Source organism: Narcine bancroftii, chromosome 4 (assembly GCF_036971445.1).
Source record: "Narcine bancroftii isolate sNarBan1 chromosome 4, sNarBan1.hap1, whole genome shotgun sequence".
NCBI lineage: Eukaryota > Metazoa > Chordata > Chondrichthyes > Torpediniformes > Narcinidae > Narcine > Narcine bancroftii.
The window spans coordinates 120,990,871-121,005,885 of record NC_091472.1 but is presented as its reverse complement, the minus strand read 5'-3'; the positions used below and the strand labels follow the sequence as shown (position 1 = coordinate 121,005,885).

The 15,015-nt window shown below is 40.1% G+C and overlaps 1 protein-coding gene across 1 annotated transcript in view; it reads left to right on the top strand.

Moving 5' to 3' along the window:
• The window catches only part of ydjc (YdjC chitooligosaccharide deacetylase homolog), a 43,689-nt gene that overhangs the window by 16,466 nt on the left and 12,208 nt on the right, over nucleotides 1-15,015 (top strand). Inside the window, exons 2-3 of the mRNA XM_069932653.1 lie at nucleotides 8,752-8,930; nucleotides 9,284-9,443. Coding sequence (XP_069788754.1) covers nucleotides 8,767-8,930; nucleotides 9,284-9,443 — 324 coding nt within the window. The 5' untranslated portion in view covers nucleotides 8,752-8,766. The remainder of the gene's footprint in view (nucleotides 1-8,751; nucleotides 8,931-9,283; nucleotides 9,444-15,015) is intronic.

Here is a 15,015-nt window from a genome sequence, read left to right as displayed (position 1 = left end):
TTGCTGCTACTTTCAGGGAGAAGTTGAAGACGAGCACTTCTAGATTCAAAAATTCTAGATCCTTTCCAACAGCTATCAGGCCTTCCCTTATTATTCTAATGGTGGACTGCTCCGACACCACAAAAGGATAATCTACCTACACTATAGTTTTTTTTTTTGCACAGAACAACTGTTGATATTTATATTCTCTATTTTTTGTATTGAATGTCTCTTTTTAATTCAATTATGTAGACTATTGTAGTTTTTACACTTTTGAAGCCTTACTACTTGTTTTCCAAGTATTGGAAATTGCTTGGTAAATTTAAGGAACCCTTGCATAAAAGTGATTGATACACCTAACCAGACCAAAATCTGTGAAGATTGGCAAGAACATCTCCTCTACAGTCTCCACCAGTACTGAAGTACCACAGGGCTGTAATCCTCATCCCCTGCTCTACTCGCTATACACCTATGACTGTGGCTCCATTATGACAACACCACCATCTACAAATTCGCTGACGATACCACAGTAGAGGGTTGTATAAAAAGGGGCAATGAATCAGCATACAGGAGGGAGACTGAAAACTTGGCTGAATGGTGCAACAACAACAACCTCACTCAATGTCACAAGAACCAAGGAGCTGATTGTTGACTTCCAGAAAGTGTGACGGATTACGTTTTTTTATTGTATATGGACATGTTTTAAAAGAAGATAAACCATGGCAGGTTTTTTTTTAATGTAGGTCACAAACAAACACTTCAAAACAGATCTCATTTAAAATGCCAGAGTTCAGCTCAAGCCAGATAGTCCACGCTCCGAGTACCTTTACAAAAACTTTGCAGAATGCCTATAGAGATTTCACAAGTAGGTGTTAATTGGACATGCTGTGGAGTTATGCATTATTGCTTTGGAAAGCAACAGATGAATGAACTCAGAAGATTAAGTCCAGCGCAATAGTCTGAGTGCAGTTTGCTGTTCTAAGAAGATCATGTGGGTTTTCTCTGTACAGTTCTACAGTTCAGTAGCAACAGCTGGAACTGGAACATGACAAGCTGGCAAGCTTGTGGAAAACCCCATTTCATATAACCATATAGCAATTACAGCATGGAAACAGGCCAATTTGACCCTTCTGTCCACACTGATCCAAGTACCCTCCTCTAATCCCACTTACCAGCACTCTGCTCGTATCCCTCCAACCCCCCCCCCCCCCAATCCATCCATATACTTATCCAACTCTTTCTTAAATGACAAAATTGACCCTGCCTCCACCACCTTTCCCGGAAGCCCATTCCACACAATAACCACTCTCTGAGTAAAGAAGTTCCCCCTTATGTTACTCCTAAACCTTTGCCCGTCAACTCTCAACCTATGACCTCTTGTATCCATCTCTCCTACTCTCAATGGGAAAAGCCTTTCCACATCAACTCTATCTATCCCTCTCATTATCTTAAACATCTCTATCAAATACCCTCTCAGCCTTCTACGTTCCAAGGAATAAAGACTTAATTTGCTCAATCTTTCCTTGTATTCCAGATGCTGAAACGAAAGCAACATTTTTGTAAATCTTCTCTGCACTTTCTCTATCTTGTTAATATCCTTCCTATAAATCAGTAACCAGAACTGTACACAGTACTCTAAATTTGGCCTCACCATGCTTTGTACAGTTTCATCATTACTTCCCAACTCCTATATTCTATGCACTGATTTATATAGGCAAGCATACTAAAGGCCTTCTTCATCACCCTATCCACATGCACTCCTATCTTCAGGAAACAAAGCACCGTTATTCCTAGATCTTTCTGCTCCACTGCATTCTTCAATGTCCTCCCATTTACCACATATGTCTTGCTTTGATTATTCTTTCCAAAATGAAGCACCTCACACTTATCAGCATTAACTCCATCTGCCATCTTTCTGCCCACTCCTCTAAGCAGTTTAAATCCCTCTGCAATATTTGAAAACCCTCTTCATCATCCACAATTTTCCCCAATTTAGTATCATCTGCTTATTTACTAATCCAATTTACCACCCCATCCTCCAGATCATTAATATATATTTTGAAGACGGGTTGTGAGTTCTTAGTTCAGCCTCGTCTAAGCCCTTGTGGTCTATAGAACAGGAGTTGGCTGGCTGCATAATGTTTCACTTGAAATAAGGGAAACAAAAAGGAACTCTGTGGTGGACCTGAAAGAAAGAGGTTATCACTGGAAAACCCTGATGGAGCAAGTTTCTTCAGCAAGACACTCAAGTGTGTGTCCAATGAGCAACCAGTCTCTCTCTCTGAAAACCGTCAAGAACCTTCCTGAGCGGTAACCATTTACCTTTCAAGCACCAAAGCCTGGTGAAATTCATTAATGTTGAATTCTGTGCACAGTCTAAGAATTGCCTGATACCAGTGGACTTGGAGGAGTGAGAAGTGAGATTGGACTGTAAATCAAAGAACTTTTCTGAACTTGTATACACATTACATACATATGTGCTTAGAATTAGAAAGGGGTTAAGTTAGGTTAAGTAAGTTAAAGTGTGATCCTGTTTTCATGTTTAAAGACAATTAAAACAACTTTTGCATAAGTCACCATTTGTCTTGGTGAATTTCTATTGCTGCTGGGTTTGGGGGTCCTCTGGACCCATAACATTTGGGGGGGGTTGTCTTTTTGGATTGAAAATTGGAATTTTGCATCTTAAACTTTTGGAGTTTTTGTGATTTATAGTTGATTGTTTTTTTCCAAGCTAATTTAAAGTTTATGTGTGTGGAAAACAGCAGCAATGTATGTTGGTACATTTTTGTCACGCCCATCACCTGCGGAGCTGTAGAGCAAGCGAAAAGAGGAACTGATGGTTCAGGAACTAAGGCATTAAAGCTTACTGAAGTCCAGCATTGAATGAGGAAAACACAAATACAGAGGATTATAGTGAAATATATAGGTGAGGGAAAATTTGTTGAGGAAGACTTAGAGAAAATTTTCTGGAGGATAGATCTTTTGAATTGCAATTGGAGTTGGGGAAACTGAGGGTGGAAGATGAAAGAGAAAAATGGAAGGTGTTGGAAGAAAGAAACGGAACTTTGAGATGCAGAGCCAACAATACGAGGCAGAGGAAGCTGAAAAATAAAGAAGCTGAAAAACAGAGTGGAGTAAATGGGCAGAGGAAATACAAGTTAGTGGAAGATGAAAAATGGAGGATGATGAAAGACAAAGAAAATCTGACTTGGAACAGATTGAAAGGGACAGATGGTTTCAATTAGAGAAGTTAAAAATTGAGATGGAGGGAGGTAAGAGAATTGAGGCTGTAACTCCTGGAGAGAGGTTTTTGGCTAGTAGAAAGGTAAATCTAGTTCCTTCTTTTGAGGAAGGAGATATAGATACATATTTTCAGCTTTTTGAAAAGGTTTCTGAGAGCTCAAGATGGCCAAAAGAACAATGACCTCTTATGCTCCTTAGTGTAATAAAGGGAAAAGCACAAATTGCATACTCTAGTTTGAGTACAGAGCATTTGGCAAATTATGATACTGTTAAACAAGCAGTATTGAAAGCTTATGAGTTGATTCCGCAAGCATATAGGCAAAAATTTAGGAGTTTGGTGAAAACATGGAACCAATCTTGTATGGATTTTGCTCTGGGAAAATCTATACGTTTTGACAGTTGATGCACTTCAAAAGGAATAAATAATGATTGTGACAGATTGAGAGAATTGATATTAATTGAGAAAATTAAAAGGTGTGTTCCAAATGAGATTAAATTATACCTGGATATGAGAGATGTGGGGATGTGGCAGCAAACACCAAGGTTAGAGGATGAATATGCCCTGATTCACAAAAATAGATTTCAGAATAGTGAGCCTTTTTAGAGGGCTAATGTGGAACAGATTTGTAAGCCTGAAATTAAGTCTGGGGAGAATGTTAAGAGAAAAGATGAAGGTAAGGTGGGAAAGGACAGAACTTCTGGATTTGAATGTCATTTTTGTAAGAAACCTGATCATGTTATTGTGAATTGTTTAGTGTTGAAAAAGAGATGAGAAAAGGAGGTTTTACCAGAAGCATGTATTCAGACAGTTGAAGTTAAGGAGGCCAGATGTTGTAAATCTGGTAAGAGTGTGTGTCAGAGGGCTTGGTTTCAGTAAAGGAGGGAGAATCACCAGTTCCAGTTAAAATTCTTAGAGATACTGGAGCTGCTCAGTCACTGTTGGAAAATGTTTTAACTCTTGATCAAAAGACTGACACAGGGGAGACGATTTTGATTAAAGGTGTTGGAAGTGAGGTAGAACTGATATCTCTTCACAACATAGTGTTGAATTCAGAAATAAAGGGCCTGTTGTAGTTACCCATGCAGGGAGTCTCATTTTCATAAGGGAATGATTTAGCAGAAGATAAAGTTGGGTGAGTTTTGAGATTAACAAATCAGCCTAGTAAGGATGATCTTAAGGAGGATTGTGAGATAGATCCTGGATGTGCTGTAACAAGGTCTTTGACTAAGAAAATTATGAGAGCTTGAGGAAGATCCAGTTGATAGAGACTTGCCCAGTGCTTCTGAAATAGTCTTGAAAGAGCAGGTTAATTGTGAGAATAAGGATTTCTCTTGTCAAGGAAAGAGTTAGTTCAGCAACAGGACAGATACAGATCTTATTGACTTGAGGGACAAAGCAGTAAGTGAACAGGCGATTAAAGAAATGGTTTGAGGATATAGGGGTATTGTTCATGAATCCTTTTTTAGAAGAAAAAGGTAGTGGAGAACCCCCTGTATCAGAGGTGTCAGTTGTTGACAGGATTGAGGAAGTTATGGATCATAAGATTAAGGAAACAGAATCTTGTGAGGTAACCTTAAAGAAACCATGGTTCCTGTGCACCCGTCTAACTCATCAATTTTGGGAAAAATCTGGAGGAAAATTTGAGCCAGATGCAGTAGAACAGATGCAGTTGAAAGAATTAATTTTGAAATATACAAATTTGTTTCCTAATGTGCCAAAAAGGACATCAGTGATTTATCATGATGTAGGAGAAGCAAGTCCCATAAAACACCACCTGTATAGAATAAACATTCAGAGAAGTAAAATCCTGGATCAGGAGGTGGAATACATGTTGAAAAATGATATTTTAGACCTTCAAACTCAGATTGGAGTTCTCCTTGTGTTTTAGTACCAAAACCAGATGGAACTGTTAGGTTCTGTACAGATTACAGGATGGTTAATTCAGTAACTAAAACAGATGCTTATCCTACTCTGAGAATAGATGACTGTGTTGATAAAATTGGGAAAGTTAAATTTCTTACTAAGGTGGATTTGTTGAAGGGTTACTGTTGTGTGCCTCTAACTGAGAGAGGAAAGAATGTTTCGGCTTTTGTAACACATGAGAAGAACATTTGAAGGAACTGGACAAATTGTTTGCAAGATTATGCAAAGCAAACTTAACTGTTAATTTAGCAAAAAGTGAATTTGGATATGCTGCTGTGACTTACTTGGGTCAGGTAGTTGCTCATGGTAAAGTTGCACCTATTCAAGTTAAGGTGAATACAATTTCTGAATTTCCTATTCCCAATGTCAAGAAAGCAGTGAGAAGATTTTTAGGAATGGCAGGATATTATAGGAAATTTTGCTGAAGTTGCTCTTCCTTTAACCCATCTTTTGAAGAAAGGGAAGAAATTTGTGCGGACTAAGGTTTGTCAGACAGCTTTAGAAATTTTAAAGGAGATGCTATGCCATTGCCCTGTGTTTAAAATATCCTGATTTTGACAAACCATTTTCTTTACCAGTGGATGCCAGTGAGGGAGCAGCAGGTGCAGTTTTATTACAAAAACATAATGAAATTGACCATCCAGTTCCCTACTTTTCAGAAAAAATTAAATGTTCATCAAAGGAACTATTCCACTGTTGAGAAGGAACTATTGTCGATAATAGTTGCTCTGCAGAATTTTGATGTATATCTCGGTACCTCTCATGATCCTCTGGTGCTTTTGAATAAAATGAAGAATAAAAACAAAAGATTGTTAAATTGGAGTTTAATATTGCAAGAATATAATCTGCAAATTAATCATATCAGAGGTACAAATAATGTGATAGCAGATTGTTTGTCAAGTTGTTAAAATTGATCATTGCATAAATATATACATTCAACATTGGGTTACGTTGTTATAACATGTTTGTTTACATATTATATATTAAAGTCAGTTTAATTAAGTGAATTTTAATGAATTAAGTGTGATGGATTATGTTATATTTTATATAGTATTTAGCTATGTTTTAAAGGAGATTAATTGTTAAATTATGGCAGGCTTTTTAGTGTAGGTCACAAACAAACACTTCAAAACAGATCTCATTTAAATACCCTGCACCAGAGCTTTCCTCAAGCCAGACAGTGCAGGCCCCGAGTGGCTTTGCAAAAACTTTGAAGAATTCCTATAAGGACATGCTGTGGAGTACTGAATTATTGTTTTATGACAAGCTGGCAAACTTGTGGAAAACCTCCATTTTGAAGACCGGTTGTGAGTTCGTAGTTCAGCCTGGTCAAAGCCCTTGTGGTCCATAGAACAGGAGATAGCTGGCTGCATAATGTTTCACTTGAAATAAGGGAAACAAAAAGGAACTCTGTGGTGACATGAAAGAAAGAGGTTATTATCTGGAAAACCCTGATAGGACAAGTTTCTTGGGCAAAACACTGTTCAGAAGGAATCAGTTGTGTGGGTGTCCAATGAGCAAAGAGTCTCTCTCTGAAAACCGTCAAGAACCTTCCTGAGCAGTAACCATTTACCTTTCAAGCACCAAAGCCTGGTGAAATTCATTAATGTTGAATTCTGTGCACAGTCTAAGAATTGACTGATACCAGTGGACTTGGAGGAGTGAGAAGTGAGATTGGACTGTGAATCAAAGAACTTTCCTGAACTTATACACATATTACACGTGTTTAGAATTAGAAGGGGGTTAAAATTTGATCCTGTTTTCATGTTTAAAAACAATTAAAAGCAACTTTTGTTTAAGTAACCATTTGTCTTGGAGAATTTCTATTGCTGATGGGTTTAGGGATCCTCTGAGCCCATAATGAAAGGAAAACCAGACATGTACAATCCAGTGATCATTGGGGAAATCAAAAGTGTGGAGGATGATAAGTTGTTGGGAGTCACTATCTTGGAGGATCTTTCCTAGACCCAGCACACTAATGGCATCATGAAGAAAGCACGCCAACGCCTCCACTTCCTTAGGAGTTTGTAGAGGTTTGGTATGACATTGGAAACCCTGGCAATTTTCCACAGATGTTGGTATGTGCTTTGTAGAGAAACACGTGGCCTCCCTGCCTGTCTGGAATATTGTGGATTTATGGGTAGTCACATGCCCTCCCTGTCTGAAACTTAATTGGAAGTCATATTACCTGACAATCAAGGTTGAACTCCGGCCACCCATTAGTGCATACCTTGCCCTTGGCTCCTTAAAAATTACCTAGGGTCATTATTGGCTAGGCTTTCAGGTCAGAATCATATATAACATCAGTGCATGGCATATTCTTGCTCTCTGCGTCGTGGTCCAAGCCACGGACATCGCTTCACGCCAGGTCGCTACTGTGGACATCACTGGAAGTGTCACTTGTATGCTGTCCACTACACTTTAAGTTGAGCCATCGTACTGCAATAGATCAGTGTTTTCAGAGAGCCACCCCCTCCCATTGGTACAGGGAACTGAGAGTGAGTGTTTAAGTTCCTATCTTGTTAGTGTGTTGGTAATTGTATATTACTGACCCATGCCCTGAGGTACAGGTATCGGGAGTGTCTGTTGAAATCCCTGTCTGTGAGTGTGTAGAAGATAGGCAGCCAACCTGGGTCCAATGTAGTAATATAGAAATTGTTTAGTAATATAGATATTGAGTATCGTTTAACATTTTTCCCTGTTTGTCTTCTGTGTGTTAATTAAAATTACCTGTGATTGTAACACTTGTGTCCAGACTCCTCTCTGTGAACCCACCAAACCTGAATCTTCCAAACACCACAGAGATGTGGTGGAAAGTGTGCATCACAATCTGGTATGGGGACAGCAATACACCTGAGCATAAAGCCCTGCAAAAGGTGGTGGCCACAGCCCAGGACGTCACAGGCAAAACTTTCCCCCGTCATCGAGAACATCTACGGGGAACTCTGCCATCGGAGAGCGGCAGCAATCATTGAGGATCCATACCCCCCAGCACATGCTTTGTTCTCCCTGTCACCATCGGGAAAGAGGTACAAAGTGTCACAAAAGTTGCACCACCGGGTTCAGGAACAGCTGCTACCCCTCCACCATCAGACACCTCAACAACAAACTCAATCAGGGCCTCCTTTAAGGACTCTGACTCGTGCACTTTATTGCTCTATTTTGTCTCTGTTTTGCACAGTTTGTTTACTTTTTTTTTATTAACTTATGTACATTGAAGACAGTTTTTTGGTTTTTGTTTGCACTACCAATCAGTGATAATTCTGCCTCGCCCACAGAAAAAGAATCTCAGGGTTGTATGTGATATCATGTATGGAGTCTGACAATAAATCCGAACTAAATATTAGCCAAGGCTTTATTTTCACTCTTGCAGGCCAAGGCTTTATTTTCACTCTTGAAGGATGCTTCCTAATTAGGTAGAGGGTACATTCTCATGCTCAACAAACTGCTATTTTACAGCTAGCCAAGTTTTATGAGCCCACAAGTTGTAATTACTATTGATCTGACATGTAACTAATAAGAATACATGGTTGTGACAGGTTGTATTTGGTACAGGCTTAAAGTGTGATCATCTGGTGACTTTGCTCTGTCTTTTCTGCCTTTAGTCCTGATGTTTCAGAATGCCACAGCCTAGAGTGAGGTTAATAGTGACTGGTGATGACTTTGGTTACTGTCGAAGGAGGAATCGCGGTATAATGGAATGCTTCAGAGCGAAAGCCATTTCCAATGCATCCTTGCTGGTGAACGGTACTGCTGCTAAAGAAGCTGCTGCAATGGCTACCAGGTGTGTTTCATCTCTCAACAGCACTGGAATGTATTTCCATTAACATTCATTGCTGCAAATCGGCTTTGCAATTCAGCCTTGGAAAAAGAGTAAAAAAAAGACATTAAAACCAGCTCAATTAAGTTATTATTGTATAAAGAGAACAGTGAGAGAGAGAGTGGGAAAGGCAGTGAATCATCATCCATCTCGACCCTGTGAATGTGTTTCTGCATTTGTGCTTCGAAAAAAATCATTTAAAAAAAAAAAACCCATGTTACCTGCTTAGCCTTTGAATTGTGCATGAGGAACATTATGCACCATTTTCATTAGTGTAGCATATTGTTTTAAAGATTTTCTTTTTCTCTCTCAAACAGAAAGAAAGTTCCCCTTGGCCTTCATGCAAATCTCTCTGAGGGTTTACCTGTCAGTGAACAACTCCGAATTGGCTCTTCCCTGGTCAATAAGGATGGCTTTTTTCATGGAAAAATGGGAATTAGGGAAGTGCTGAAGAGTGGCTTTATCAACTTATCTGAGGTACTTGTCGATAGGAGAAATTCGGAGACAGAGTGTTTAAACAAAAGGACAGAAATGGTCTTCTGGTCTTCTACCTTCACACTGACCTTTTTTATCCATCCATGTTAATCCCATTTGGCTGCATTAGAACTACCTCTTTCTAGATAAAAGTTCTGCTGAATGGATGTTTCTACTCATTTGCTTTCCTTTCAAAACATTTTTTTCTATTTTACTAGTTTGATTCTGAAAATGAGGGCGGTAGCTGAGGGGAAGAAATTGAGTAGCCTGGGACTATACTCAGAAGATTGTTTGTAGGTACAGCTGGTTATCGAGAAGACAAATGGAATGTTGGTTTCCTTGCTCCAGGAGTCCACTGTTAGGTGAGAATAAAACTAGGGGATATCACCTTCAGAATCGTGGGAGTAGATTTAAGGCTGAGATGAGGGGGAACTGCTTCTCCCAGAGAGTAGTGAATCTGTGGAATTCTCTGCCCAAGGAAACAGTGGAGTATTTAAGACCTAATAAATATTTGCAAAGTAGAGGAATTCAAGGTTATGGGGAACAGATGGGTAGGTGGAGATGAGTCCATGGCCAGATCAGCCATGATATTGATTGGCAGAACAGCCTTGACAGGCCGGAATAGAATCATAGAACCTTATAGCAGAGGAAAAAAGGCCTTTTGGCCCTTCTGTTCAGTGCTGAACTATTATTCTGCCTCATCCCACTGACCTGCACCCAGTCCCTAGCCCTTCATACCCCTCTCATCCCTATACTTGCACAAATGTTCTTAAATGTTAAAGTTGAGCCTGCATTCACCACTGGCTCAATTTTAACACCTTAATGTTAACAAATGGCCAACTCCTGCTCTTGTTTCTTATGCTCTAACTCTTTGAAGCTAGATTATGTAATATACAGTATCAGCAATAAGCTTCCCATAATTCAGTCAAGTTTTGCGCCACCCATCAGCAAACTTTGGTTTCCTCTCTGACGGGTCATCCATGGCACACTGCACCAAGAAGCTGTGATTAGATTTCCAATTAAAATTAGAAAGCAATAAAATCAAATTGTCCCCATAATTCCAGAGGTTTAATCCTTAAAAATGCCACCTGAACCTGCCACTCCTTCTCTCTGCTGTGTCCTTGAATCAGACGTTATCTTTCACTTTCGTTGTACCCAAGTGGGACACATTTCTTCAAGAAAGAGTACAATTGGTATAACAGTTAAATATGTATATCATGCTTGCATTTGTCCAGGCTGATGCACTTCATCTCATCCTTGCACTATGTAGACACAAGGGGAAGAAAAATGTACAAAATGTAGCTCATTAAACAAAAAAATAAAAGTGAAAGCTCAACAGATGCTAGGGCCCATTCTACTACTCAGTAAGATCATTGCGATCCAACCTTGGCCCCAACAACAATTTCCCACTGCCTCTCCACACCCCTTGTCTCCTTTGCAGTTCACTCCTTGGTTCTGCTTTGAGTGGGTTCCTCATTATTCTGAAACTGTGCCCCCTGGTTATGGATGCCCTTGCACATGGGAAAATCTGCTCGGGATCTATCCTTTCAAATTCCCTTGGGAAAATGGAGGATCACCTTTAATTTATCTAAACTTGAATTAGTATTGGCCCACCTTGCTCAATCTTTCATAGATCAACTCTTTGTCCCAAGAATCAACCCAGTGAACATTCTCTGCACTATGATTAGTGCAAACACAGAGTTGCTTACAGAAACCATGAGTTTAAAATTCCAGTGTTATCTTTTGTGCTTAAATTACCCTATCACATTGCTTATTCCTGCCTTCTCCAGGGTCCCACCAGCCCCAGAACCCCACCTCCAACTCCCTGCCCACACCTTCCTTTGCTTATTCTGTTACCTCTCATTCTATGGGCTTGCACAATGGTTCCCAATCTTTCATCAGGCACAGACCAACTTAATTGTCCCTTTATTTCCTGCGGACCACCAGCGAGGGATGGGAAGGCAGGAAGCTTGAGCCCTTTGCCAGGCCAGCACAGGGCTTTTTGTTTTGACAGGAAACATTTTTTGGAATTACTGTTTTTGCCTTCAAATTTACAACCTTGATTTGCATGTTATGTGTATAATACCAATAATATTTGTCTTCATCAAACCCATCAGTGGTGAGAAATAATGGGCAAACATATTCCTTACATCCTTGTGTAATAGGTCACTAGCGTTGCCAGATTTAAGTTAGTTATTAGTGTATAAAATACATCATTATGATCATTGATGGTTCTTGTATCTGATGAAAGCCCCAGGCCTGAAACATGGGTTACCCGTTAATTCCTATGGATGCTGCTTGACCTGCAGAGTTTCTCCAGCACATTTGTGTATTGAAGTGAATACTTTATTATTTGATTAATTTTATAATAGTAAATGAATGCTGACCAACTGTCAGCTTGCAACAATCTCACCTAATGTATTTTCCAGTTCATGGTGCCACAGGATGCTTTGACATCATTGGAACAAGTTGAAGTGACTTGATCCGTGTTCCCCAATCTTGCACCTGGCCTTTCTTCATGAAGCTATTTCTACTTTTTTGTTACCGCATTGTTGGGCTTCTGTACAGTAACCACAAACTCCCCATTGACAGCACCTTGCAGACCTGCAAAGTTCATTGCTTGCAAGTTGAAGGTCAGTAAATGTGTACAAAGGATCCCCAACCTAATGTGGAAATGTACTGTCATTCCTTCATCTTCACTATATCCACACCCTGAAATGTCCAACCCCACCTTGACCAGAAAAACTTCAATGGTATAAGAAGGTGAATCTCCATTCCAGATCATTAAAAATTGGCCTTTCCCAGGAATTTTTTAAAAAACTACTTTTCTATTGTTTGTGACAATGTTAAAATGATGTGTGCATACAGGAAGTTTCTGATTTGAAAGCCAACTGTTTAGACCACTGTTCTATTTTCCTCATGGGAAATGTGCCCAACTGTGTTCCCAGTCATCCAAATTGAAATGTAAAATTGCAGCTATTATCTTGCATGAGTTGGCTGTTTTGCACCCTCTCCTTCATTTTCTGGTGGTGGGACTGATAAGGTACCCCTTCACTGTGCTCAGGATTGTAAGCACTCTGGGCCTTTCTTTTCAAGACATCATTGATCAGACACACAAAACTAGATAATGTCTCTCTCCCAAAGCCATGAAGTGCTGTAGCATCCAAAGGATGACAGAACCAACCTCAGCACAAACTGCTCAATAAACCTACTCTGAAGACCAAAGTACTGTATTGCTGTATAAGCCTGATCTATTAGTGGGGCCGAGGAATGGGAGCTTTGTGTCTGTTCAAGCTGTGGAGTTGTACAGCATGGAAGCTCAATTTGTCCTGACCACAGTGCTTTGCTGAGTTAATCCCATATGTCTGCATTTGATCCATATCCCTCTAAACATTTCCTAGCCATGATTCTACCCAAATGTCCTTTAATTGTACCCAACTCTTCTATTATGTCTGGCAGCTTATTTCATATGCCCATCATCGTCTGTTTGGGTGGGGGGGGGGGGTGAACTTGCCCCTTGCTTCCTTTTGGAAGCTTTCTTGTGTCACCTTAAACCAGTGCCCTCCAGTGTTAGACTCCTTTCTTCTGAGAGATAGTCTGTGACCATTTCCCTTATCTATGTCCCTCATGATTTTATAAACATCTATATGGTCACTCTTTACCCCACAGAAAATGGTCCCAGCCTATCCCGTATCTCCTCGTAACTCAAGCCCACAGGTCCAAACATCCTTGTGAAACTCCCTCCATTATTTCTTGCTCTATCACATCTTTCCTATGGTTTGACAATCTGAACTCCCCACTATATTCTGCACACAGTCTTGGAAACGACCTCTACAGCTACAATCTGACATCCTAACTCCTGTACTCTTAAAAGTGTTACTGTTGGTTCAGTTTGGAGGCCACCACCTGCACCATTGGAGCTAACCCAACATTAACATTTGACAGCAAGGAAGTAAACCTCCTTTTTGCTATGAGCAAGCCTGAAAGGAAACCTCTGCACACAATATACTTGTTGCAGAAAATTGTCTGTAATACCAATTACAGTATGTTTCCCCACATCCAAAAAGCTTGTGACAAGATGTTTTTCAGTTAATGGTTCTTTTTGGATAATGGAAAAATGACTTTAAACAGCTCAGTAGTATCAGCGGAATACTTGCATCAGTGGTTAAACAACAACAAACAGCAGGCTTTTCAAGCATGAATTAATTCTTACCAAAGAGATCTCTTTTCACTGATATCGACAGTGACTATGTGCAGATCTTTTTGCCATTGTACAGTACACGAGAGCACTGTTGTTTTCAAAATGGGACCAACAGAGCATCAGAGCCCCACATGGGCAAGTCGGGTGAATTTATTTTCCAACTTGTGATGTCATGTCGCCGCCAAAAAACAGTTTGGATAACAGAACTTTTCGGTGAACCGAATTTCGGATATGGGGAAATGTACTGTATATAAAACACTTGGAAAATGAGTACCCTGTAGCATTTATTGATATGTACTTGTGAATTTCATAGAAAAAGGCTTGTTCTTTGTGCAGAAATTCCAGAAAGGTGATGCTTTCAGTGATAACATCAAATGTGGGTCAGGAAAGAACACTGTTAAATTTACACATTACATGATTGATTCTGGGAACTGCTGCATTGAAGGGTATTTCTATTCTCAGATAGTTTACCATTCGAATTGATTAGCAAATGCTGCCTTCTGTGGGCTGTGCCCATCATTTCTCACTTCTTCCACCTGGTCTGACAAATGTGTGATATTTAATCCAGATGTGAAGCAGAATGCGCTCCATCCCAATGTACTTTCCTGATGCCGTAAAGATGAGGTGTTGTCAATTATATTTAATTTCATTATATTATACAAATGGAAAGTGTGGCAGAAAGTTAATGTAATTAAATTGTCATGTCACAGATAAAGATATAATAAACATAAATATTTTGATTTGCAATTAGTGCAAAATAAAGTGATATTTCAATAATGCAGGCAGATGTGTGGTGGTCCTGGAGTAGTTCCTGGTAGTGTGGGAAAAATCCCAATCCTGGAGTAGTTCCTGGTAGTGTGGGAAAATTCCAGGTCCTGGAGTAGTTCCTGGAAGTTTGGGGAAATTCCAGGTCCTGGAGTAGTTCCTGGAAGTTTGGGGAAATTCCCGATTCTGGTGGAGTAGTTCCTGGTAGTGTGGGGAAATTCCAGGTCCTGGAGTAGTTCCCGGAAGTTTGGGGAAATTCCAGGTCCTGGAGTAGTTCCTGGAAGTTTGGGGAAATTCCGGGTCCTGGAGTAGTTCCTGGAAGTTTGGGGAAATTCCGGGTCATGGAGTAGTTCCTGGAAGTTTGGGGAAATTCCGGGTCCTGGAGTAGTTCCTGGAAGTTTGGGGAAATTCCGGGTCCTGGAGTAGTTCCTGGAAGTTTGGGGAAATTCCGGGTCCTGGAGTAGTTCCTGGAAGTTTGGGGAAATTCCGGGTCCTGGAGTAGTTCCTGGAAGTTTGGGGAAATTCCGGGTCCTGGAGTAGTTCCTGGAAGTTTGGGGAAATTCCGGGTCCTGGAGTAGTTCCTGGAAGTTTGGGGAAATTCCGGGTCCT